The 23,867-nt window shown below is 48.0% G+C and overlaps 1 protein-coding gene across 1 annotated transcript in view; it reads left to right on the top strand.

Moving 5' to 3' along the window:
- The first annotated feature begins 204 nt into the window (after nucleotides 1–204).
- Nucleotides 205–23,867, top strand: part of GRAMD2A (GRAM domain containing 2A) — a 93,816-nt gene continuing 70,153 nt past the window's right edge. Inside the window, exons 1-3 of the mRNA XM_078684538.1 lie at nucleotides 205–320; nucleotides 4,245–4,355; nucleotides 14,741–14,798. Coding sequence (XP_078540664.1) covers nucleotides 205–320; nucleotides 4,245–4,355; nucleotides 14,741–14,798 — 285 coding nt within the window. The remainder of the gene's footprint in view (nucleotides 321–4,244; nucleotides 4,356–14,740; nucleotides 14,799–23,867) is intronic.

Below are 23,867 nucleotides of genomic sequence, written 5' to 3'. Positions count from 1 at the left end.
CGCAGCCCCTCTGTCCTTGCCCTCGCCCACAACAAACGGTGACAAACGATGCGGGACCCGCGAAGCGGGTACCGCGAGGTGTGGAGACAGGTCACCCAGGAACAATCCTCACAGGCAGCAGGTCAGTTCGAAAAGGCGATTCACTGAGGTGGGTAAATACCAAGCCTCCACCTCTAGACTTGGGACAGTGGGAAGATTTTAGCCATGGCACGAGGAAGCTTGATCTTTAACCTTGCATTTAGCACTTTGCCAGAAAATGCTGATTCTGAACACTGTATTAAAGGTCTGGGTAGAATCCACAGCACAGTGGCATTTCTTGGGTAAGAGTAGTCCATTGTTGATCAATAATCCATGGAGGTTTTGAGCATTTTTTGTTATTGGCTTACATTGGACTTTGGACTTATTATCAGCCATATTTTTCCTTATTATCCTGAAATGGCATATTTCTTTTTCATGTTATTTAGTTTAACAATATGGATAGTCTGTCACAGGTGATGTACTATCATTGGTCATCACTGTATATGGACTTGCTTGCTCAACTAAGTCTTTCCTACCTTAACTGTCCTGTAAAGCATAACAATGCTACTGTTTATTTGATTTAAAAAAAATCTGTTTAGAGTAGTCCCTAATTTCCTATTGGAACCACTAACACTCCAGTTGTGTAATGAGCAATATGGAAGCTATGGAAACAGAAGTCATGTATTTTATTAATCTCAGCCTCCACTTGTTGTAAATTGTATGCTCTTTAGTAATCATTTTCTGAATATATATTTCTCTACTCTTTTTTTTTTAACAGGTATAGATAGGGTTGTAACTGTAGGAAAGTTCCCCTTTTTGCATGGTTACCCCCTAACTTTTTGCCAGATATCTGATACCAACTTGGCTGAGTGAGCCCTAGGTCCCTGGCAATATAACTGCATTTACAATACATTACTGCATTCTTGAACAGTATTGCTACTTTTAAAACACTGTAAAATGTACCTTGACTCAGTAATTCTCTGTTCTAGAATAAAATAACAAAGCAACAACTTTTTGTACAAGCCATTGGTCTGGATTCAGTCTTTGAGTGTATGACATCATTTCTTGCATGAGTGTGTACAATAAATGCTTAACACAGCCCTCTGATAAGCCTAACTGCTCAGCCTAGCCACCACTAAATAAAGAATAAGGTATTATCTACTTTATCCTCTCTTATACCTTTGGGAACTCACTGTCCTCGGTGAACACTGTACCTCTCTTTGGTATAGCATATACAGAGCCAGCTTCCTACAGTAACCCAATGATCTTTTGATTGTAACCATGGAGAAGAGACCACACAGTATTATAGGCCACTAACTAGAATATGGTGTAGTGAGAAAGTCATACATCTTGAATCAAGGAGTACTGCACTGTTGTGCTGATAATTCTGCTTCACCAAATTGTTTGTTGTGTGTCAAACCATATTCTTCCTAAGCATTTTCCCCTTAATTGCCATTATGTGACAGCGGTGGGGAGGCACTAGGTGCTCGAGCCAGGTTTGGCAATAGCTCAGCTCGAGGTTCACTTGGATCCTCAAGCCGGAAACGAGCTGAGCCTTCACATGACTTCTCTCTGTCACTGTAGCTCTAACCTCAGGTGGCAAGAATTAAAGACAAAGCATTAATTCTCGATATAAAACAAGAGATAGAAAGAGATACCCATCTAGTGGCTGAATTGTACAATGTAAAAAACAGAACACTTGGGGTCAATTCTGGCTTGCCCACTTCACCAGATTGCATACTCTTGGGGAATTATTATATTTTACTTAGCCCTGTTTTTCTTCCTTATTTCATACGTGAGCACCTAGAATACATGAGTTCAGAATGTGCGCTGCAAAAGCTTCTCTTGTGGTTGATTTAATGAACTATAGTGTGGTTCCAGGAATAATACCTGGGCCACCCTGAAGGTGTACATGACAAATGACTTGTCTCTTGTTTCACGAATGGCATTGTTGTCAGAGCGGTTGAAGGCAGGAATGTTTCTGAGCTAATGTTTGAAAACTATTACTTTACAACATGCCTCTCAATGCGGTGATATAATCTGAACTACTAAAGTGAAACACATGCATATTCATGAATTTTTATTTTTAAATTTGAAGAGACTTTATCATATGTTGTTGTACAATGTATTTAGAAATGAAGGTGTTTGTAAAGATAAGTGGTGTAGGACACCTTCTTTCAGTTAAATTGTAAATAAATGCTTTCCAGTATAACAGCTTCCCGGATGTTAGTGGTCAGTCAAGTAACAGCCACCCGGAGCTGCTGTTCAACAGGAGGCCTCATGAGGAGGTCAGGAGGACCACAAGTAGCCCCTGGGCCATACTCTGAATACCTCTGGTCAACTTCAAAAACCTGATTGGAAGAGCAACAAGCACATATTATTTTGCAGGTCTAATTGAAATGATGTTAGCACAATTTCTTCTTTGATTTTATCTAACACAATCAACTTGGTAATTGACCTGAAATTAGAAAAGTATATTTGGTTCAAGATTATTTTTTAGTTAAGAGGTAAGAAGATTAAAGTGCTGGTGACTCCTAACTTTCTTAGCTCCACTCTGGCCCATGCTGCTTCACTCATTGCGCGCTGAACCTGTCGCCACCCCAAAAATACACATTTTTTAAACTTGAATCAGTTGAGACTCCCGCTCAGCTCTTGGGAATCACCTCACCAGCCTGTTCAGTTGTTGAGGTGCTGACACCTCTGCAGTTCTCCAGGTCTACTGCTGGGGATCATGATAATAACTCAACACCGCTGGCAGAAGTCCTTTCCTTTTACCCCCAATCTGGACCTGGAGCTCTTCGGCCACACCACCTCCTCTGGGACAGTGTATGCATCTCCTGCTCATACTGAGGTGCCTGTGGCCAACCACAGTACCTTTACTCACTTAGGGCCAGATGGACGACATCTTTTTGGGGTTGCAAACAGGAAATCGGCCCATTTGTGACAGCAAAAATAGGCCTGTGCAATGTACAAACCCTATTTTGAAAGTTGGTAACCATTTACAGACTCGCAAAATAGGGTTTACGACTCGTTATTAGGAAAGGGCGTGCCAAGGACATCCCTTCCTAATAGAGAGCTGCACTTTTATGTATGATTGTTTCGCAACCAGAATTGTGGTCGCAAAACACTTGCAGTTTACCACCTATTTCGCACGGACCACTGCCTACTCTTAATAAATGATACAGAAACGTTTCACTTTTCTTTTTCAATGTAGCCCATTTTCGTTTAAGGAAAACAGGCTTCATTTTTATTTTAAAACTGCTTTATTTAAAAAGCAGTCACAGGCATGGTGGTCTGCTGACTCCAGCAGGCCACCATCCCTGTAAGTTTTGGCCATTCCCAATGCGGTTGCAAATTGCGACCTGCCTTATGGATAGTAATGAGGCAGGTTGTTTGCGACCCCATTGGAAATCACAAACGGTGTCTGATACACTGTTGTACATTCCATTTTGTGAGTCGTAAAACGACGTAATTTGCGACTCCCAAAATGGATTGGTCATACTTATGTCCCTTAAACCTTAGCTCTTAGTGCTAACTGCATCGCCACAGCCCTCCTCTTGGAGGCGCTGCCAGTGCCCCATGCACCATCTTCTGCCTGCTCACACCTACCTAGAAATGTAAAAGGCTTTTAAGAAAGCCCTGAAAGAACATTACTTTAAGCTGCTTTTTTTCCTTTCGTGAATGATGCCATCCTATTGATTAGATGAATGAATGATCAGAGAGGTTCACTCCATAGCCGTGCTCTCTACAGAGGTCTGCACTCACTCTTTTGCTCACTCGTGGTACAATACTCATGGAGGGATTGTTACTAATAGACTACTTTTTGAGGGACAACCTTTCTACTTACTACACCCTCCCTAGTATTTGTGGTGAAACCTGTGGCAATTCAGAATAATTTTTAAGGAGATATTTCCCATCATGCACCACTATAAACTATCCCTCAAGTTACATACTGTCCTGATGTCACAGTTTAGTCACACTCTACATGGAGGCTGTTCGCCATCATCTGCAGTGATACAACAGTCACTGGACGCATGCGGTCCCCTTGTCTATAGAGAGAGACCTTTAAGCTCCATATTCAAGCCACTCCCAGGAGAACTCTGGGTCAAAGCTATTTCATTTCACATCCTAACAAAATGTATTTGCCCCTTGTATGAAGAGGCAGATCCTTGGCATTGTCGATGCATAATCCAAATGGTCTAATTTTGTAACTTCTTTTTTCACAGACTAAAGCGTGAGAAGATGGCAGCCGTGAAGAGTTCCAGTGCCAGGCAGAGCCAGGAGCGGCTGGAGACAGCCACTGAGGAGGAGAGCCTGGGAGACTCCCCCAGGGCCAGGTAACAAAACAGGAAGGCAGCTGGCAGGGAGAAGGCCTCACATACAGAAACATCAGACTCCTCATAGAGGACAACTTCTCAAACAGGCAGCATAGAGCAGGATAAAAAGACAAACCCCTGCAGGAAATCAACATGAAAAGCTTCCTAGAGGGGGGAAGAGAACAGAGTACAAATGCCTTAAAGAGGAGATAGTGCAAGGCACAATAACCCAACAGAAGAGAGCAGGAAGAGCAAAGAGCAGGGAACCTAAACTGGCAAGGGGGAGAGAGGGAGGAACAGCAACCCTACAACAGAAAGGAGCAGGGCACACAGTCCCAACAGAGGGGCGATGCCGGCTACAGAGGTGATGGATCAGAGAAGAGTACTACTTCAATTGTTGAAAACTTAAGTGTTATTGCCCAAAGTTGTACTCAGGAGCCTGCTGTGGTGCTGCCGAATGTATGGGTGCAGTCTGGAAGCCAGTTTAAGCACCTTTCTTTCACCACCCAACATTTCCTCTCTCTTTATCTCACTCTTACAAGTTCTTTTTTCGTCACTGCTTTCTCCCTTTGTAACTGTTTTCCTATCTTTCCCTTACTCCTTTTTTCTCCCTTTTCTGCCTTTCTCTCGCTTGCTCTAGGTCAGTCTGAGGATGAATAACAAGTTTCTTCCTGTAAAAAAGAGTGCAGGAGCCCAGCAACGGCAACCACTGACACAGATTAGACCCTGCTTAATTTGTAAAAATTGAGTGCAATGGCCCTGGTCAGTATGCACTTCATCCATTGCCCCTGCCAGCACCACCAATGACAGAACCAACATAACTACTATACATCACACCCTACAAGTGTAACAATTCAGCCTTTTGAGGCACCCACAGCTATAAGAATGGCTTGGGCAGCAACTATTAGTCATTTTTAATGGATATTGAATTAATAAACAACTGTTATGTTCATCTCTAATTTTGACAAACAGTGCCACCATGTGGCAGACTGTCATAAGTGCTGTTGTTGACAATTAAGTACCAGTGCTGAGCACCGGAAGCCACTGACTGACTCAAATTCAGCACTCGATTAGACACTGGGGCAGGCCCGGTTCTAGCAGGTGGGCCGGGTGGGCCAGGCCCACCCAAATATGAGCCTGGCCCACCCAAACAGGAGCCTTGGCCCTCAGCAGTGAGGGCTGGAAGGCAGGCGCGCAACGCGCAGGTCGTGTGTGTCAGCCCGGGGCAGCTTTCCTGGGCGCGCACACACAGACAGTTTTAGAGGTTATTGCAGCCCTGCACCCGAGTACTTCACAGGTCTTTAAAGACCAATAATATGTTAACGAGGCTTTGTTTACTTTTTTCACCCCTTCATCTGGGCATGGCAGAAGGTGACAAATCCTTTCTTTGACAACGGTAACCTTTGGTAACCTTTGCCTATTGTCCTGCTGCGTTAATATTTCTTTTTCTATGCAGCTCAGGCAAAAGAAGTTTGTTTATTCTTAGTCACCTTTCCTAACCCCTGGAGTGGCTTATCACATCAGGCTGTGACACAAAGTTTGACTAATAGAATAGGTAAGAGAATGTGTTACTACATTTTTTTCTTTTTAAAATCTGCACAGGCCCAGCAAGATACATACGTGTGAGCTTCATTTAAACGGGTTTTATCTTGCTCATGATGCCCAGATAACGCTGGTGATTAATGATCCTTCCGGAGAGCAATCATTTGTCTGTTAGTAGTTTTTAATTGCAGATGAACTGTATTGTATCTGGATAGCTCAGTGGGTTACTGCGTTTGTCACAGAGATCCTTGTGTTACTTGGGGTTCAAAAGTTACAATCGTATCATAGGACAGTGACCTATGAAGTGTCATCTAAGAGCTGCCTACAAACATGAATGGTATAGTTAGTACTTTACATTTTTTGCTTTTGTGATATAGTTAGAACTTCCCCAGTCTTTCATTATTCTAATGTTGCTAAAATGAGTATGTTTGGACAGATATACATTTTTATCAGTAAAGCTGACCCCCAGGGAATACTCTTTAAATCCTAAGGTTGTGTTTCCCCATACCAAACCCTTATAAAATATACTGCCCACCAGTATGGATGACATGTGATTCATACACCTTGTAATCCTCATTGGTTTATGTGACATTCCCTATAGGCTGATTTACATACTTGTATGATTCATTGTCTCTGTATAATGTGTGTCTGATGTAAAGTACTGACACACACTACACTGATATGAGTAGCGCTATAAAACAAATTAAATGCATATGAGAGAAGGGCTACGTAAAGATGAGGGGCGCTGGTGGAGGGTGGCAATGAGGGAATCCGAGGAAGAGGTAGTGGGAGGGGCTATGGAGCGATGAGGGGCACTGGTGGAGGGTGGCAGTGAGGGAATCAGAGGAAGAGGTCATGGGGTGGAGGGGGAGATAGGGAGAGATGAGGGGCACTGGTGGAGGGTGGTAGTGAGGGAGTCAGACGATGAGGTCATGAGTGGGAGGGGCTACAGAGAGATAAGGGGTACTGGTCTCCAAGGAGGAGTTCATGGGGGAGAGGGGCTATGGGGATATGAGGGGCACTTGTGGCGTTAGGCAGTGAGGAAATCTGAGGAGGAGGTCAATAAGGGGGTTATGGAGGGATGAGGGGCACTTTTGGAAGGTGGTAGTAAAGGTATTTATGGAGAAAGAGGTTATTGGTGTAAGAAGAGATAAATGAGGGCCCTGAAGCAGGCCTGCCCAAAAATATATGCGACAAATCCAGCCAGCAGTGGCCCACCCAAATGCACCCTTGGCCCACACGAATAAAAATTCCTGGAGGGAGCTGGGCCTGCACTGGGGAAGAGTCTGGTCATGTGCAGAGGGGACAGTGGGACACATAGACCGTGATAAAGGCAACAGATTTTTGATCAGCCCTGTAAGACTGTAGAAACCAGAGAAAAGATGTCTCCCTACCTACTTAGGAGTTCATGAAATACCATAACCCAAAGAGGTGGGCTGGGCGAATGAGCAAAGTGCAGTCATCCTACAAATCCCCAGCCGTCATGACAGGGTATAGAGAAGGGTACAATAAAGTCTACTCAAGCCATTAACAAAGGATTGGGAAAGGGGCTGTGCCCCTGAATATCGAATCAGCAATATTGAAGGCCCAGAATATCGAGAACAGAATATCAACAATGAAATATCCAAAGGTTAAGTAAGTCTAGATTTTCTATACCTAACTCCACGTGTATGTGCCTACACAGTACATACATCTTCAAGGTATGTAGATGTGGAGGTAGGAAGATAACTCAATATTTTCCTAATTACACTTACCTGTGGATATTTTGTCCCTCGATATACTGTCCTCAATATTAGTATACCACAATGTTGTTGGTACCACGCAGTTGTGAAAGAGCGGTCTTCCTCATGCTGCCAAGGGTCTTTTTAGGTCTGGCTTGGCGGTGCTGCGGCTACAGACTCACAGTTACCAATTCTTTAACATACACAATACATAAAGTAAACTTTGACTTAGCCTAGAGGAGTAGCATTTTCTCGCCTTGTGTTATTGCCTGTGTGGTGTATCGCTCCATCTACCAGGAAGTGTTTCTGTTGTAATGCACAATGGACTATGTTACAGCTGAAACGCTTGGCGCCTGGCCGCCAAGACCTGGAACTCCCTCCCTCCCGACCTGCGCCTGACCCAAGACCACCTCTCCTTCAGGAAGAAGCTGAAGACCTGGCTGTTCGAGCAGTAGCGCCCCCCTCCCCCCCCCCCCCCCCCCCAGCGCCTTGAGACCCTATGGGTATGTAGCGCGCTCTATAAGTGTCACTGATTGATTGAAACGTATACTCAATCTTCATATTGTTTGTCACATTTAAAAATGTATTTCTTATATACAATGTAGACAGAAAGCAATCCTTTTTTACTACCTTTTTTCCAACTGGGATTGCTTTAATGTGGAAAAACAGCATTTGTGCAAGTGATGCTTCTAAATAGCATTTGTGGATGCCAGTGTTGACATGCACTGACACATTAAAGGGATACCTGTTGATTTCGGAAATGCTGGTTATACATTTATGAGTCAACCAGTCTAAATGACATTTTAGGGGCCTCTCACAACATTTTGCATTAGATCGTCAGAGAGAAGAGTGCACAACACCATAAAACGTGAACAATCTGCAAAGGGTAGAAAGCAGACCACAGCCACTCGGGAGGAGAGCAGGGTGCAAGTAGCAACTTACTCCTCTACAATTGGAAGAGAGGATGAGAATGCCTCTGGAATAACAAAGAAAAGAAGCAGCCATAGACAGTCTACATTTTGTGGGAGTATGATTAAGGACCATATGTTGTGACACACGTGACGACTGGGATTTAGGCGCTTTAATATGACGCCATTGCGAAGGTAATCATATCCAAGAACACTTGAAAGAATATTAACATGCTCGTCCGATATAAACATTTTGGAACTTGTGAGTAAATACGTAACTTTGATAGTGAGTGATTGGAAGTCTGACATGACACATTCTGTACAATTGTGCGTTAAGAGTTCCTGCTTTAGACAGCAGGGGGAGCCAGACACCCGGAAATGCTTTATTTAGCTGGTTGTAGTCAATAATCATCCGGCAGTGTCATGCCCTCATTCTAGAAGGTGACATGCGCTCGCTTTCAGCGGTATTGAGTGTATCTTATAGCTCAGTGTTAACGGCCCAGAATGCTTAAAGGTCTCTGGAAAGTAAACGCGGTGCTGAAAAGTAAGAGGTGTCTTTACATTGATCCCGCAGATATGAAAGGCCGGTGTTGACTATTTTAATCAGGGCCTCGAACTTTCTGCTTATCTGTTGTTCGCCTTTCCTTATATCCGGAATCCCCTTCTCTACTTTGCTTAGCTGGCCTGTGTCTCCTTTCTGCTTGGCCTGGATTCCTTCCCGCTCTTCGCCCACCCTGAGCCCTGTTGTCTGTCCACTATGGTTACCCTTCTTTGTCTCCTCATTTTTTAGTTGCAGTTTTGCTCTCCCCTCTCCTTCCCCCCCGCCCCCACACCATTGCATGTCTTTTTTTCTCACAGCTGCATTGCGTGATCGAGTCTGTTATTAACCGTAACACGTGTTGCCTTTGTAGACGGTTCAGGTGACACGTGTTGAGGGGATGCGATACAAGTGCATAAACAGTATATTTCTCTGAAGCGTTCTGGGTTTTTTCTCCACTGACTCTTCTTGGTCTTTGTAGAGTGCACAACATGCTTTTGGTAAGGCTTCGAGGCTCTCTCGGTAGTCCGAATGTGAATCTCCAAGTAGATCCACCCTCTGACTTGGTTTGTGGAGACTGGCGCTCAGTGGAGAAGATGGGAAAGTGCTTCTGGTCGGAAAATGTGGCAATTTTGATGAGCCATGAGAGTTCTTGTCCGTGATGGGTGAAGTCATCTGAGTGGCAGGTGTGCCCATTGCCTGGCAGACGAGCAGTGCTTAATTTGTAAAATATTAAGTGCCAGGGCTCTGACCAGGAGGCCACTGCAGCTTGCACTACTCATCACCCCTGTCATCGCTGCCAGAACAACTACTAACTATCTCTCTCACATGTAAATGCGACAGTTCAGATTATTCCAGGTCCCCAAAGCTAAAGAAATGGCTGGGGAGGCAGGTAATTAGCAATTTTAATGTATATTGTGTTCCTAAATAACCGCTGTTCAGCTCATCTCTAAATTAGATGAGCAGCACCACCATGTGATAGACTGTTCTATGTAGGGTGTTGACAATAATGTGCAGGTGCCAAGCCCCGGACGCCAATTAAGTGCCGGTGCTTAGCACCGGAAAGCACCGGCTCAAATTAAGCACTGCAGACGAGATATGTACGTCTGAAAGGCATCTATCTGGGGGTACCCACTGCTCTTTACTGGCGTAACAGCCAAATAGCTGCAGATTTGGCTTGTGCGGGATGTTTCTTTGGAGTTTTATGTGTGTTCTGAAGTAGGATTGTGTGTGTTGTGTCACAAGCAAAGCAAAACACATTTATAGGGCACATATGTGCTGCGCCGGATCATGGATGCATGTGTAAAGTTTTGTTGTATGTTTTGTGTCTGATTACAGAAGCATGCTGTTGAGAGCGTGGTGAGACCCACCTATATGGCAAAGGTGAGTGTGTGTGTGTAGTGTTCTGTCTAACATGTTCTGTTGAATGTTATATGTGTGATGCATGAAGTTTGGCAGTGATTTGTGCTGTTGTGAGTACTGTGTTACTTTGCTCAAATGGGAGAGCGTATCATCCAGTTACTACAGGAGTTGAAGGGCCATGTGCTACTTTACCTGCTCCTTCGCATGGGGAAGGGGGCGGGTGGGCGAAGTCATGGGCATCAGTGCGGGCTGACATTCCACTATTTGAAAAAATATTGTTATTGATTTTACAACAGCCAACATAGACAACCACAGTTGTTCCAGTATGTGTCTAGTAACAATTACATCTCATAGTCAATGCCATTATACGTTTTCCTCCTCTAACCCACTTGTCGTCTCCTCCCCTCCTTACCCACAGTTCAGACCCCGATTGTGTTGCATCCTTAATCGCCATGGAGTACTGCCCCATGAATCGTTGCCAGGGCAACCAAACCGTCTCTCATTTTTTCGAGCAACCCCCTCTTAGACTTGTTTCTCCGCCAAAATGCACCAGTAAATGTCTTCGATCCATGTTTTGATGTCTGCGGGTTCATGCACCCCAAACCCCTTGCAATATTTCTTTTTTCTACAATGAGCCCCACCTCGAGAAAGAGCTTGGTGTATTCAGGTGTGCTATTGTTTCCCCTTATATTGAGTACCATTGTTTTGGCTGAGCGGCCTATTTTCCTCCTCGTCGCTGCGAGTAGTCCATCTCTCACCGCCGCCCAGAAATGCTGGATTTCCCCACAAGACAGATACCGTGTATGAATTCCCCCAGTTTGCCACAGCCCCTGATTCATCTGTCAGTGCTGACCTTTCCCATCTTGTGTAACATGGCCCTAGAGTGATAGGATCTACGCAGCACCTGCACTGACATCCCACTCTTGTATTGGAGAGGCTGTCACCATTTCTAAAGTATCAATCGATTGATCAATCAATCAGCATTTGTAAAGCGCAACACTGTCACTCCTATGGGTATCTGGGTGCTGTGTCTCCATCGAAGAGCCAGGTCTTGAGTCTCTTTCTGAAGTCTTCCATTGAGGGGGCCATATGGAGCTGGAGGGGTAGTTCGTTCCTGGTCTTGGCAGTGATGTAGGAGAAGAAGCAGCTACTGCTGCGGCTGTGATGCATGCAGGGTGAAAAGGAGCGCTGGAAGTTCAGTCGATGAATGATGTAGGTAGGTCCTAGGTCATAGAGGGCTTTGTAGGCATGTGTGAGGATCTTGAACTGTCATCTCTTCTGGATGGTGAGCCATTGGAGGTCTCTCAGGTGGGGGGCAATGTGGATCATTTGGGGAGGTTCAGGATGAGTCTGGATGCAGAGTTCTGTATGGTCTGGAGTCTTGTGAGGAGTTGGGTGGAGATGCTGGCGTAGAGGGCATTGCCATAGAACAGGCGGCTGGTGACGATGGCCTGAGTGACAGTCTGTCTGGTGTTGGTTGGGATCCATTTGAAGATTCTGCTGAGCATGCCAAGTGTGTGGAAGTAGGAGGAGGCGACTGCGTTGACTTGTCTTTCATGGTCAGTAGGCTGTCAAGGATGATGCAGAGATTGCGTGCATAGTCGGTCGGTGTGGGTGTAGGTCTGAGTTCTGCAGGCCACCAGCCGTGGTCCTATGTGGAGGTGTTCTTCTCAGAGAACAATACGTCGGTTTTGTCGGAGTTGAGTAGGCGGCAGTTGTCACTCATCCATTTGGCTACGTTGGTCCTGGCATTGCAGAAGTTTGTTTTGGTGTTGCTCCAAAACGATCAGACTAGGGTTGGGGGGTGGGGGGGGGGGGGTATCGGGGGCCAAAATACCGCGCCTACAATGGGACGTACTCACTAGGCCATACTCACAGGGCGGTTTTTAGGTTCTGAACCCTGAACCATATAACATATGCGCTCAGGCTCACTATGCCTATGTTGGGTTTCACCCTCCCAAATACCTGCTACAAATAGCGGGGGAGGAGTGGCTTGAGGACCCCATTCCCTTGACTGGTGTGATATGTAGCGACCCTCATCCCCGAGACAAAGAGACCACGACAGTCGCATGTACAGTGCTGGCCTGGAGACGAATTATGAAACAGCGGCAGGCTCCTATGCTCTACTCTCCATTGCTCCCTTTGCTGTATCATCCCTGTATGCAACTGCTCCAGGAGACAGGTTGTAAGCAAATCATGGCGAAGACTGGCGTTACATGCTGGGGGGACCTGTATCACAAGGGGACGTTTCTCTCCTTAGAACAAATTTTCCATAACACACTGATCTCGCCATTAGATGTGTTCCTTTATGTAAGAGTACGGCAGGGCATACGGGACATTACCCCTGAATATCCTCAGGAGCCCCCGGTATTGACCCCTCTGCATGCGATGCTTTAAGCCCCTACCCCCTGCTCACGCCGTTTCTACACTCTACCACACAATATATACGAAACAGATGACAGAACAGTTCCACACTCGCACACAGTGGGACAAGGAGTTCAGCTACGAGATATCAGATAAGCAGTGGGCGTACTGCTGCCAACAGACAGAGCAAGTATCAGCAGCTAGCAGACTGCGGATTACACACTATAAATTCCTGCACCGACTATACCACACACCGGCCAAATTGCATAGATACAAACTTAGAGATACAAACAGATGTGATAGATGCGGAGTGGAGGGGGCCAATTTCTACATTCAGCATGCAGGTGTACACGAATAATGGCGTCAAGTTTTTGTGTCTCTAACAGATGACTTCACTGCCCTTAGCGATGACCCCACTACTAGCGCTGCTTGGATATACAGAACTTAGACATGCCCTCTCACAGATATGTTGCCTTGGCATTATTGATGGCCAAGCGCCGTATTGCATGTAGATGGGAACGAGGGAGAGCTCAGAAGTTCAAATATTGGATCAATGACTTAATTTTCTGTCATGATCAACTGTCCATTTATGCCGAACTGCTCCCCCTGGCCTCCCACCAAAAAGCTATATGGGAACCTCTCTAGAACTACTTACTCTCCCATCAAGCAGACACAATAGCTACAAATGGGTGATCGCTGATATAATGTTATCACTGTTTGTGGGCAGAACGATGGTTGCATGTAATAGACATACTGTGATGGCTGTGTGGCTACATGGAAATGGGTAAACAAACTCAGTCATGGCTGTATTTTTCCCTGCGGATGTGTTATTCAACTTCGATCCTCGATGTATATTTAAATCTGCCGCACAGATCCTAAGAGGAGGAGTAGACATAATGTATCGTCCACTATACCATGCCTTTTGTGTTTTTTCAGGTTCATGAATGTATGCAACAGCGTATTGATCTACAGTGCATTGCGAATACCAACTCTGTTAAAGATGCATGTTCTCCTGGAGGGACATGTATTAGTCTGTAATGTCTGCAAACTACATGCTTGATGTTGTTTTCATTTTATTTTCATAAAAACCCAATAAATGCATTAAAATAAGAAGTTTGTTTTGCTGTTGGATGGGTCCTCACTGAGCAAGAGGATTAGTTGAGTGTCACCGGCAAAGGAGAATATGTTGAGTCCATGGGATCTGACGGCATCTTCAAGGCGGGGTCATTTAGATGTTAAACAGGGTGGGGCTGAGGGATGATCCTTGTGATATGCCGCATATGATGTTTTTGGCAGCAGAGGCGAAGGATGGCATACGGATGCTCTGTGTGCGTCCTGTAAGGAAGGAGACGATCCACTTGAGGGCGTCTTGCTGTCTGCCTATGTTGTAGAGTCTGCTGCTGAGGGTGTTGTGGGAGACACTGTCGAACGCCTCAGAGTATTATATTAGAGTGACCCAAGGATGCTCGGGGTCTCACATGCCGGCCAAGGCTGAGATGGGGGCTTGTGTTTGAGGGTAAGTGGAGCTGAGGGGATTTTGCTATCACCTGGGATGGAGGGCGGACGTCTGGGCGAGGTACAGTAGGACAGGAGGGAGGAGAATGAAATCAACAGTAATTTAGGGTCTTTAAAAATTGGTCTCTGAGTCTCCGTTGCTCGGTTTCATCTCTTGTCTTAGTGCATAGCTTTTACTGGCACTCAATTTCTTCACTGTCTTGTGTGCAGTTCACTCCCACTCCATATTCCTTTGCTTCCTCTCCAGATCTCTATTGTAGAGGTTTCTGACACCCCCACTAACGGTTCTCTGTCTTCACTTTTGTCTCAGTTCATCCATGCCTTCAGTTCCTGTGTACCCTCAAGTTCTCTTTGTCTTGGCTCCTTCTATCTCTGCGCCCCTCTGGAGCTTGTTCTGTATGTGGCACACTGCTGTCTCACTTCTTTCACCACCAGCCTCTCTCCCTCTCATTGCAGCTTTGTAACTCAGGAGAGTCTAAAGGAGGACGACAGAGAGAGGGATCACAGCGACCTGGTGAGTGTGACGCCCTGGGCCTCTGGTCCTTCTTTTGGGGGGCCATCATCTAATAATGTTGTGATTGTTGGTGCCCCTGTGCCCGTCTTCATCTATATAAACACACAAGGTCCCGACTTGTACTGAACAGTTAACTGTATTTCTTCAAAAACATCTGAGGGTCGTCAGGAAAACCTTTGAACTTCCCTCACAGGCTAGGTTCACGACCACTGGCCTGTTAGTCCAACTGCTCACTTTTAAACAAAGCGTCAATACACCACAGTCCATACACACATCAAAAAGCAACCTTTACAATCACAAACATGTTTAACTAACAAAAGTATGGAAAAGGTCAGAAAGTACCTCACGTTAACAGTACCAACTGCTGATGATGATAAGGCGGGCAAGCTGGTGAGTACCAACCAGCAGCCCTGGGGGGCTGCTGGTTGGTACTCACCAGCTTGCCCGCTTTATCATCATCAGTAGCTTTATTGACCGTAACAGAAAAAGAAAGAGTGTGTGTGTTCTTATTTCTCAGAGGGGAGAAATCACAAAGAAGAATACATCATAAAAAGCATGTGTTGATGCACTGTCGGTGCTTGAGTCACTCTACATCTACACATGCTTTTTAAGATGTATTCTTCTTTGTGATTTCTCACCTCTGAGAAATAAGAACACACACACTCTTTCGGGCCCTAGTGTGTTTATATATGAGTGAGTGGGGGGCAACCTGACGTACCCCCTGGAGCTCCTTTTGTGTTCCTATCTTCATCTAACCTCTCTGGCACAGAGGGCTGTGGCCTAGTTTAGCCCATGAGTCTAGACTGGACTCATACATGTAAAGCTGAAGCTGTAAAGCTGAACCCTGCTGTTTAACAATGATTTGTATTTTATCACATATGACATCTGTGTTCATAAGACCAAACTTCACACTGATCCCTGAGCAGCCCAAACCCCCTGCTTCAGAGCTTCTTGGTCTGGCAGGGACCACTACCCATGGACCTTGGGAACAAGAACGCAGCTTCCCACCCAACAGATGTACTCCCACTGCCTCAGAACCGAGCTTTCCAGCCCTTGACTGCCCAACACACTCAGAGCCCCTGTCTATGAGCTGAGATTTTGCAGCCAGTGTCACTCTCAGACCCACTGCCTCAGAGCCAAGCTTCACAGCCTGTGGGTTCCCTCCGCCCTCAGACCCACTGCCTCACAGCCAAGCTTCACAGTCTGTGGGTGCCCTCAGACCCACTACCTCAGAGCCAAGCTTCACAGCCTGTGGGTGCCCTCAGACCCACTGCCTCAGAGCCAAGCTTCACAGCCTGTGGGTGCCCTCAGACCCACTGCCTCAGAGCCAAGCTTCACAGCCTGTGGGTGCCCTCTGCCCTCAGACCCACTACCTCAGAGCCAAGCTTCACAGACTGTGGGTGCCCTCCGCCCTCCGACCCACTGCCTCAGAGCCAAGCTTCACAGCCTGTGGGTGCCCTCCGCCCTCAGATCCACTGCCTCAGAGCCAAGCTTCACAGCCTGTGAGTGCCCTCCGCCCTCAGACCCACTGCCTCAGAGCCAAGCTTCACAGCCTGTGGGTGCCCTCCGCCCTCAGACCCACTGCCTGTGGGTGCCCTCAGATCCACTGCCTCAGAGCCAAGCTTCACAGCCTGTGGGTGCCCTCCGCCCTCAGACCCACTGCCTCAGAGTCAAGCTTCACAGCCTGTGGGTGCCCTCCGCCCTCAGACCCACTGCCTCAGAGCCAAGCTTCACAGCCTGTGGGTGCCCTCCGCCCTCAGACCCACTGCCTCAGAGCCAAGCTTCACAGCCTGTGGGTTCCCTCCGCACTCAGACCCACTGCCCCAAAGCCAAGCTTCACAGCCTCTGGGTGCCCTCTGCCCTCCGACCCACTGCCTCAGAGCCAAGCTTCACAGACTGTGGGTGCCCTCCGCCCTCCGACCCACTGCCTCAGAGCCAAGCTTCACAGCCTGTGGGTGCCCTCAGACCCACTGCCTCAGAGCCAAGCTTCACAGCCTGTGGGTGCCCTCTGCCCTCAGACCCACTACCTCAGAGCCAAGCTTCACAGACTGTGGGTGCCCTCTGCCCTCAGACCCACTGCCTCAGAGCCAAGCTTCACAGCCTGTGGGTGCCCTCTGCCTTCAGACCCACTACCTCAGAGCCAAGCTTCACAGACTGTGGGTGCCCTCCGCCCTCCGACCCACTGCCTCAGAGCCAAGCTTCACAGCCTGTGGGTGCCCTCCGCCCTCAGACCCACTGCCTCAGAGCCAAGCTTCACAGCCTGTGGGTTCCCTCCGCACTCAGACCCACTGCCCCAAAGCCAAGCTTCACAGCCTGTGGGTGCCCTCCGCACTCATACCCACCGCCTGTGGGTGCCCTCAGATCCACTACCTCAGAGCCAAGCTTCACAGCCTGTGAGTGCCCTCAGCCCTCAGACCCACTGCCTGTGGGTGCCCTCCGCCCTCAGACCCACTACCTCAGAGCCAAGCTTTACAGCCTGTGGGTGCCCTCTGCCCTCAGACTCACAGCCTGTGGGTGTCCTCCGCCCTCAGACCCACTGCCTCAGAGCCAAGCTTCACAGCCTGTGAGTGCCCTCCGCCCTCAGACCCACTGCCTCAGAGCCAAGCTTCACAGCCTGTGAGTGCCCTCCGCCCTCAGACCCACTGCCTCAGAGCCAAGCTTCACAGCCTATGGGTGCCCTCCGCCCTCAGACCCACTGCCTGTGGGTGCCCTCAGATCCACTACCTCAGAGCCAAGCTTCACAGCCTGTGGGTGCCCTCCGCCCTCAGACCCACTACCTCAGAGTCAAGCTTCACAGCCTGTGGGTGCCCTCCGCCCTCAGACCCACTGCCTCAGAGCCAAGCTTCACAGCCTATGGGTGCCCTCCGCCCTCAGACCCACTGCCTGTGGGTGCCCTCAGATCCACTGCCTCAGAGCCAAGCTTCACAGCCTGTGAGTGCCCTCAGACCCACTGCCTCAGAGCCAAGCTTCACAGACTGTGGGTGCCCTCCGCCCTCCGACCCACTGCCTCAGAGCCAAGCTTCACAGCCTGTGGGTGCCCTCCGCCCTCAGATCCACTGCCTCAGAGCCAAGCTTCACAGCCTGTGAGTGCCCTCCGCCCTCAGACCCACTGCCTCAGAGCCAAGCTTCACAGCCTATGGGTGCCCTCCGCCCTCAGACCCACTGCCTGTGGGTGCCCTCAGATCCACTGCCTCAGAGCCAAGCTTCACAGCCTGTGAGTGCCCTCCACCCTCAGACCCACTGCCTCAGAGCCAAGCTTCACAGCCTGTGAGTGCCCTCCGCCCTCAGACCCACTGCCTCAGAGCCAAGCTTCACAGCCTATGGGTGCCCTCCGCCCTCAGACCCACTGCCTGTGGGTGCCCTCAGATCCACTGCCTCAGAGCCAAGCTTCACAGCCTGTGAGTGCCCTCCGCCCTCAGACCCACTGCCTCAGAGCCAAGCTTCACAGCCTGTGAGTGCCCTCCGCCCTCAGATCCACTGCCTCAGAGCCAAGCTTCACAGCCTGTGAGTGCCCTCCGCCCTCAGACCCACTGCCTCAGAGTCAAGCTTCACAGCCTGTGGGTGCCCTCCACCCTCAGACCCACTGCCTGTGGGTGCCCTCAGATCCACTGCCTCAGAGCCAAGCTTCACAGCCTGTGAGTGCCCTCCTCCCTCAGACCCACTGCCTCAGAGTCAAGCTTCACAGCCTGTGGGTGCCCTCTGCCCTCAGACCCACTGCCTGTGGGTGCCCTCAGATCCACTGCCTCAGAGCCAAGCTTCACAGCCTGTGAGTGCCCTCCGCCCTCAGACCCACTGCCTCAGAGCCAAGCTTCACAGCCTGTGAGTGCCCTCCGCCCTCAGACCCACTGCCTCAGAGCCAAGCTTCACAGCCTATGGGTGCCCTCCGCCCTCAGACCCACTGCATGTGGGTGCCCTCAGATCCACTGCCTCAGAGCCAAGCTTCACAGCCTGTGAGTGCCCTCCGCCCTCAGACCCACTGCCTCAGAGCCAAGCTTCACAGCCTGTGAGTGCCCTCCGCCCTCAGACCCACTGCCTCAGAGCCAAGCTTCACAGCCTATGGGTGCCCTCCGCCCTCAGACCCACTGCCTGTGGGTGCCCTCAGATCCACTGCCTCAGAGCCAAGCTTCACAGCCTGTGAGTGCCCTCCGCCCTCAGACCCACTGCCTCAGAGCCAAGCTTCACAGCCTGTGAGTGCCCTCCGCCCTCAGACCCACTGCCTCAGAGCCAAGCTTCACAGCCTATGGGTGCCCTCCGCCCTCAGACCCACTGCCTGTGGGTGCCCTCAGATCCACTGCCTCAGAGCCAAGCTTCACAGCCTGTGAGTGCCCTCCGCCCTCAGACCCACTGCCTCAGAGCCAAGCTTCACAGCCTGTGAGTGCCCTCCGCCCTCAGACCCACTGCCTCAGAGCCAAGCTTCACAGCCTATGGGTGCCCTCCGCCCTCAGACCCACTGCCTGTGGGTGCCCTCAGATCCACTGCCTCAGAGCCAAGCTTCACAGCCTGTGAGTGCCCTCCGCCCTCAGACCCACTGCCTCAGAGCCAAGCTTCACAGACTGTGGGTGCCCTCCGCCCTCAGACCCACTGCCTCAGAGCCAAGCTTCACAGCCTGTGGGTGCCCTCCGCCCTCAGATCCACTGCCTCAGAGCCTAGTTTCACAGCCTATGGGTGCCCTCCGCCCTCAGACCCACTGCCTGTGGGTGCCCTCAGATCCACTGCCTCAGAGCCAAGCTTCACAGCCTGTGAGTGCCCTCCGCCCTCAGACCCACTGCCTCAGAGCCAAGCTTCACAGACTGTGGGTGCCCTCCGCCCTCCGACCCACTGCCTCAGAGCCAAGCTTCACAGCCTGTGGGTGCCCTCCGCCCTCAGATCCACTGCCTCAGAGCCTAGTTTCACAGCCTATGGGTGCCCTTCGCCCTCAGACCCACTGCCTCAAAGTCGAACTTCACAGCCTGTGGGTGCCGTCCGCCCTCCGCCCTCAGACCCACTGCCTCAGAGCCAAGCTTCACAGCCTGTGGGTGCCCTCTGCCCTCAGACCCACTGCCTCAGAGCCAAGCTTCACAGCCTGTGGGTGCCCTCCGCCCTCAGACCCACTGCCTGTGGGTGCCCTCAGATCCACTGCCTCAGAGCCAAGCTTCACAGCCTGTGAGTGCCCTCCGCCCTCAGACCCACTGCCTCAGAGCTAAGATTCACATCCTGTGGGTGCCCTCCGCCCTCAGACCCACTGCTTCCGAATCGAGCTTCACAGCCTATGCCTGCCCTCCACACTAAGACCCAGTGCTTCAGAGCAGAGCTTCCCAGCGTACCAGTGACCTCCACACCCACAATCAGGAACCCAGAACTCAGGGACCCAGAACCAAGAGCAAATTTTCCCAGCTACATCCAGAATGATTGATCTCAGTGCATGGTTTCCGATCCCAGGGAATGCCGGGTAAGTTTAGTTTCAGATCCATTGACCCCAGAGCACAGTGTCCTCGACTAAGGCGATTGCTACACCTACAATGAATGTACTAAGAGCACAGCTTCCCAACCTAGGGCTGAGCTCCCCACCTGCAACCCCTGGCTGACAGTAGCACCAGTGACCTCTAAACCTAGAACCAGTGATCCCAAATGGAAGCTTACATGCCCAGGACTGACAACAGCCCTCATAAGAACTCACAGCAGAGCAGAGCAGGCTAAAAGCGAGTCCACATTCAAACCAATGACCAAGTGAAACCAGAGCAGAAGCTTATAACCTGAAACCAACTCCTACGTACTGCACCAGGGGACTCCCCGCACAGCTTCCAAGCCTAAAAACAACCCCCAGAACCAGGCTCAATGCACCCAGTGCAGAGCTGACCTACATAAAAGATGCCCTTGCCCCCAGATCAGATCAGTATGTTACTTCTGGATGCAGACGCAGAGCAGAGGTTTCCACTTCTGCCAGTGCTTTTCGTGAGTGCCGGAGTCAATATTCCTTCTGTCATTCCTGTAGTACCTGGGAATATCACCTTGCATGATCCTATATTCAATTACACAATGCGTTAGAAATGTGAGGCTTGTCTTTGGCTATAAACATAAGCAAATCTTTGGTTCGACAAATTGATGTACCTGGGTTAATTTAATATTGCACCGTCCTCTTGTTTCTGCTGTTTAGAGCAATGGGAGGTGACGCTTACAGCAGTGAGTGTGTTAAACACTGATATTGGCCTCCTCTTACTTGGACTGTTTCTGTCATTTGTGTTGTAAATTGGATTTTCATCCCTGTGATCCTTACCATAGAGGTTACTGTTGCCTAAGAACAGAGCCTTTGGAATTATGTGGCAGTGGAGGATAAAATTATGGGACAGGAGAGACTAAAATGTCTGTCACATTCTGGGCCAAGGTTTCACTTCATTGATATCAGTTTACAGCAAATGGAAGCGACAATTTAACCTTTGCAAAGGGCCTGATACGGCGCAGCAAGATATGTGACAGTGTTAAAAGTGAATTTTGATCTGTTTGATCTAGAAACAATTTTTGCGTTAAAATCTGCAAATATATAAAGCAGGTGATCGATTATATTGTAAGTGCCACAAATCCTCAAATAGGTGGAAAACGTCACAGATGCAGAATAGAACAATTCAAGCGGGCCTGGCTAAAATCCCCTTTAAAGGGCTAACCACGGAGGCCCTTAAAGTCCTTGGGGCTAGGAACACTGGATTTAAATCTTTCAGGGATATGTTTGTTTGTGTATCTGCATGGGGGCTGTTTCTTTCATCTGAAGGATATCTAGTAAAATTGTTTTTCCCGTCAATGATTTAAAAAATATATAAAATATGTCACATTTTGACGAAGAGAGCAGTTAATCACACTTTTAAAGATTTTGATCAACTGTTCCCTTTTATGAGAGAATTGTAGACCTTTACATAAAATGTAGGCAGTACAAACTGGACTTGGGGAGTCACAGAAGTCATGTCCCACTCTTCTGTCATTATTCTGTGGACAGAATTTAACGTAGGATCATGGGACATTAAATCAAAATGGTTCCCCCCACATGGCATGTCATTGCCCTTTTTCCCATCACCACCAGTTCAAAAATATTGTCAGTACATTGTATCACCAATTGGTTAAATGCATTTTCGTGAATGCAAAAGAATAGAAAGACAGCAGCACAAGGGAGTTAGCACAACAGTAGCTGTTAAGGAAGTGGCCCACTGGATCCATATTGGATGTAAGGTTTTCGCGTTAGGAACGCTTGCCTTGGTGACAGCCTCTAAGGCTGGAATGGGAAATACCACAATTATGCATTTCCACTGAGCCAATGGACGTTTCTTTAGAACAGCTGTTTGGACTACAGTCATGTTTTTTTCTGCCAATGCAAAATGCCTTTCTACATTGGAATATATATACAATTAATAAGCAATCAGCACAGTTTCACCTTTATTAAAGGCATCTACGCTTTTGCTGTTGGATTTATCCTCAGCATTTGACACTGTGTCTCAAGCCAGGCTGCTCCAAATGTTGTATGAGGTTGGAATCCATGCGATGGCTTTACAGTGGTTCTGTGATTTTCTAAAAAACAGAATTCAAACTATCTCTTTGGGTTCTTTCAAATCTCACACCATGCTGATAGACAAGGGGGTCCCTCAGGGCTCATACTTAAGCCCCACACTTTTTAACATATATGTAGCCCTCTTTGCTAGGACTATCAAGTCCTTCAGATTTGAAATACTGTCCTATGCCGATGACACGTGGTTGGTCATCTCCTTTGACAAAAATCTGGTCAAAGTAAAAGAACATTTCTCGACAGGGATGAAAGCTATTGCAGCCTGGATTACCAAAAACTGCCTACAGTTGAATTCAGGAAAAACGAGATTAAGCTGTTCGTTAAGGCCCAACAGCTCTTGCCTTCAGATTGATGGCCTTCAGAACTTGGCGTCGCCCAACAACCAAACAGGTAGTAAAGAACTCGGGTGTCTGATTGGACCAAGCAACTATGAAAGGGCAGAATCTGTTTACCATTAGTGCTTGTTTCCATATGATGCACCTGATGAGGAAAGCTCTTACTTTCCTTCCTCTTAAGGCGAGGAAAACCTAGGTTCAGGCACTGATTATCAGCAGATTAGGCTGTGCCAAAGCATTACCAGCCTCTGCAAATGAGACATTATTATCCAAACAAGTTGTTCAAACACGTCTCATTTGCAGCCTTCAATCTGGCTCTGCCTCCACACCTCTTCTGAGATCCTTAAATTGGTTGCCTGTAAGAAAAAGTATAATCTTTCAAATCTGCTGCCTTGCAAGTCGTTAACGGGGAAAAAACCCAGCTGCCTAAATCTGAATCTCAAACAATATTGTGTAGTCAGGCTCTTGAGATCCAGTGATAAAGCTTTGCTCACTGTCCCGCGTATCAAGAGCGGGTGGTAGGTCTTTCTATTATTTAGCCCCATTTTATTGGAATGAGTTGCCACATCATATTCGAATGTGTACTGACCATATCAAATTCAGGAAACTGCTCAAGACAGTGTTGTTTTAAGTCAGCATTTCTCCTTTGCCTGCGATCTGTGCTAGCGCTGAGATACCCCTCCCGAGGGGATTCATGTACAAAATCAAATTAAATTAACATAACATTACGTATAGCAACTGGAACCTGCAATTATGCGGATCACTAAATTAGTAGTGTTAACACGAGTATGGAAGTGTTTAGATTCAAGGGAGTTTTGTAGTTCTACTAAAGTACTATATCTCTTGCAGTCAAATGCATAATAATTCTTCAAAACATAGAAATATTTACATTTGAAACCTGATTTAGAGTTAAAAGGCATGCAGTCACCCTTGCTCAACAAAGTAGGGTCGAGATGTACTAAGAATGCATTCAGTATTAGAGGCCATAATTTGTGCACTCATGTTTACAGAATGTATTTGTATTTGCGAATTAACCCATGTACTAATAGGTTCACAAAATACTGAATCATATTAGGTTGCAGTTTGATCTACTTCATAAATATTAATGCAATAGGTTGCAAATTGTGACCCATTACGGTTCACTGGCATCACATGGATGATGATACATACAAATATCAAGGTAATAAAGGTGCTAGACAAGGCCCAATA

This window comes from Lissotriton helveticus, chromosome 3_2 (genome assembly GCF_964261635.1).
Source record: "Lissotriton helveticus chromosome 3_2, aLisHel1.1, whole genome shotgun sequence".
Taxonomy (NCBI): domain Eukaryota; kingdom Metazoa; phylum Chordata; class Amphibia; order Caudata; family Salamandridae; genus Lissotriton; species Lissotriton helveticus.
Note: the sequence above shows the minus strand (reverse complement) of the source record. Positions and strands in the feature narration are given on the sequence as shown.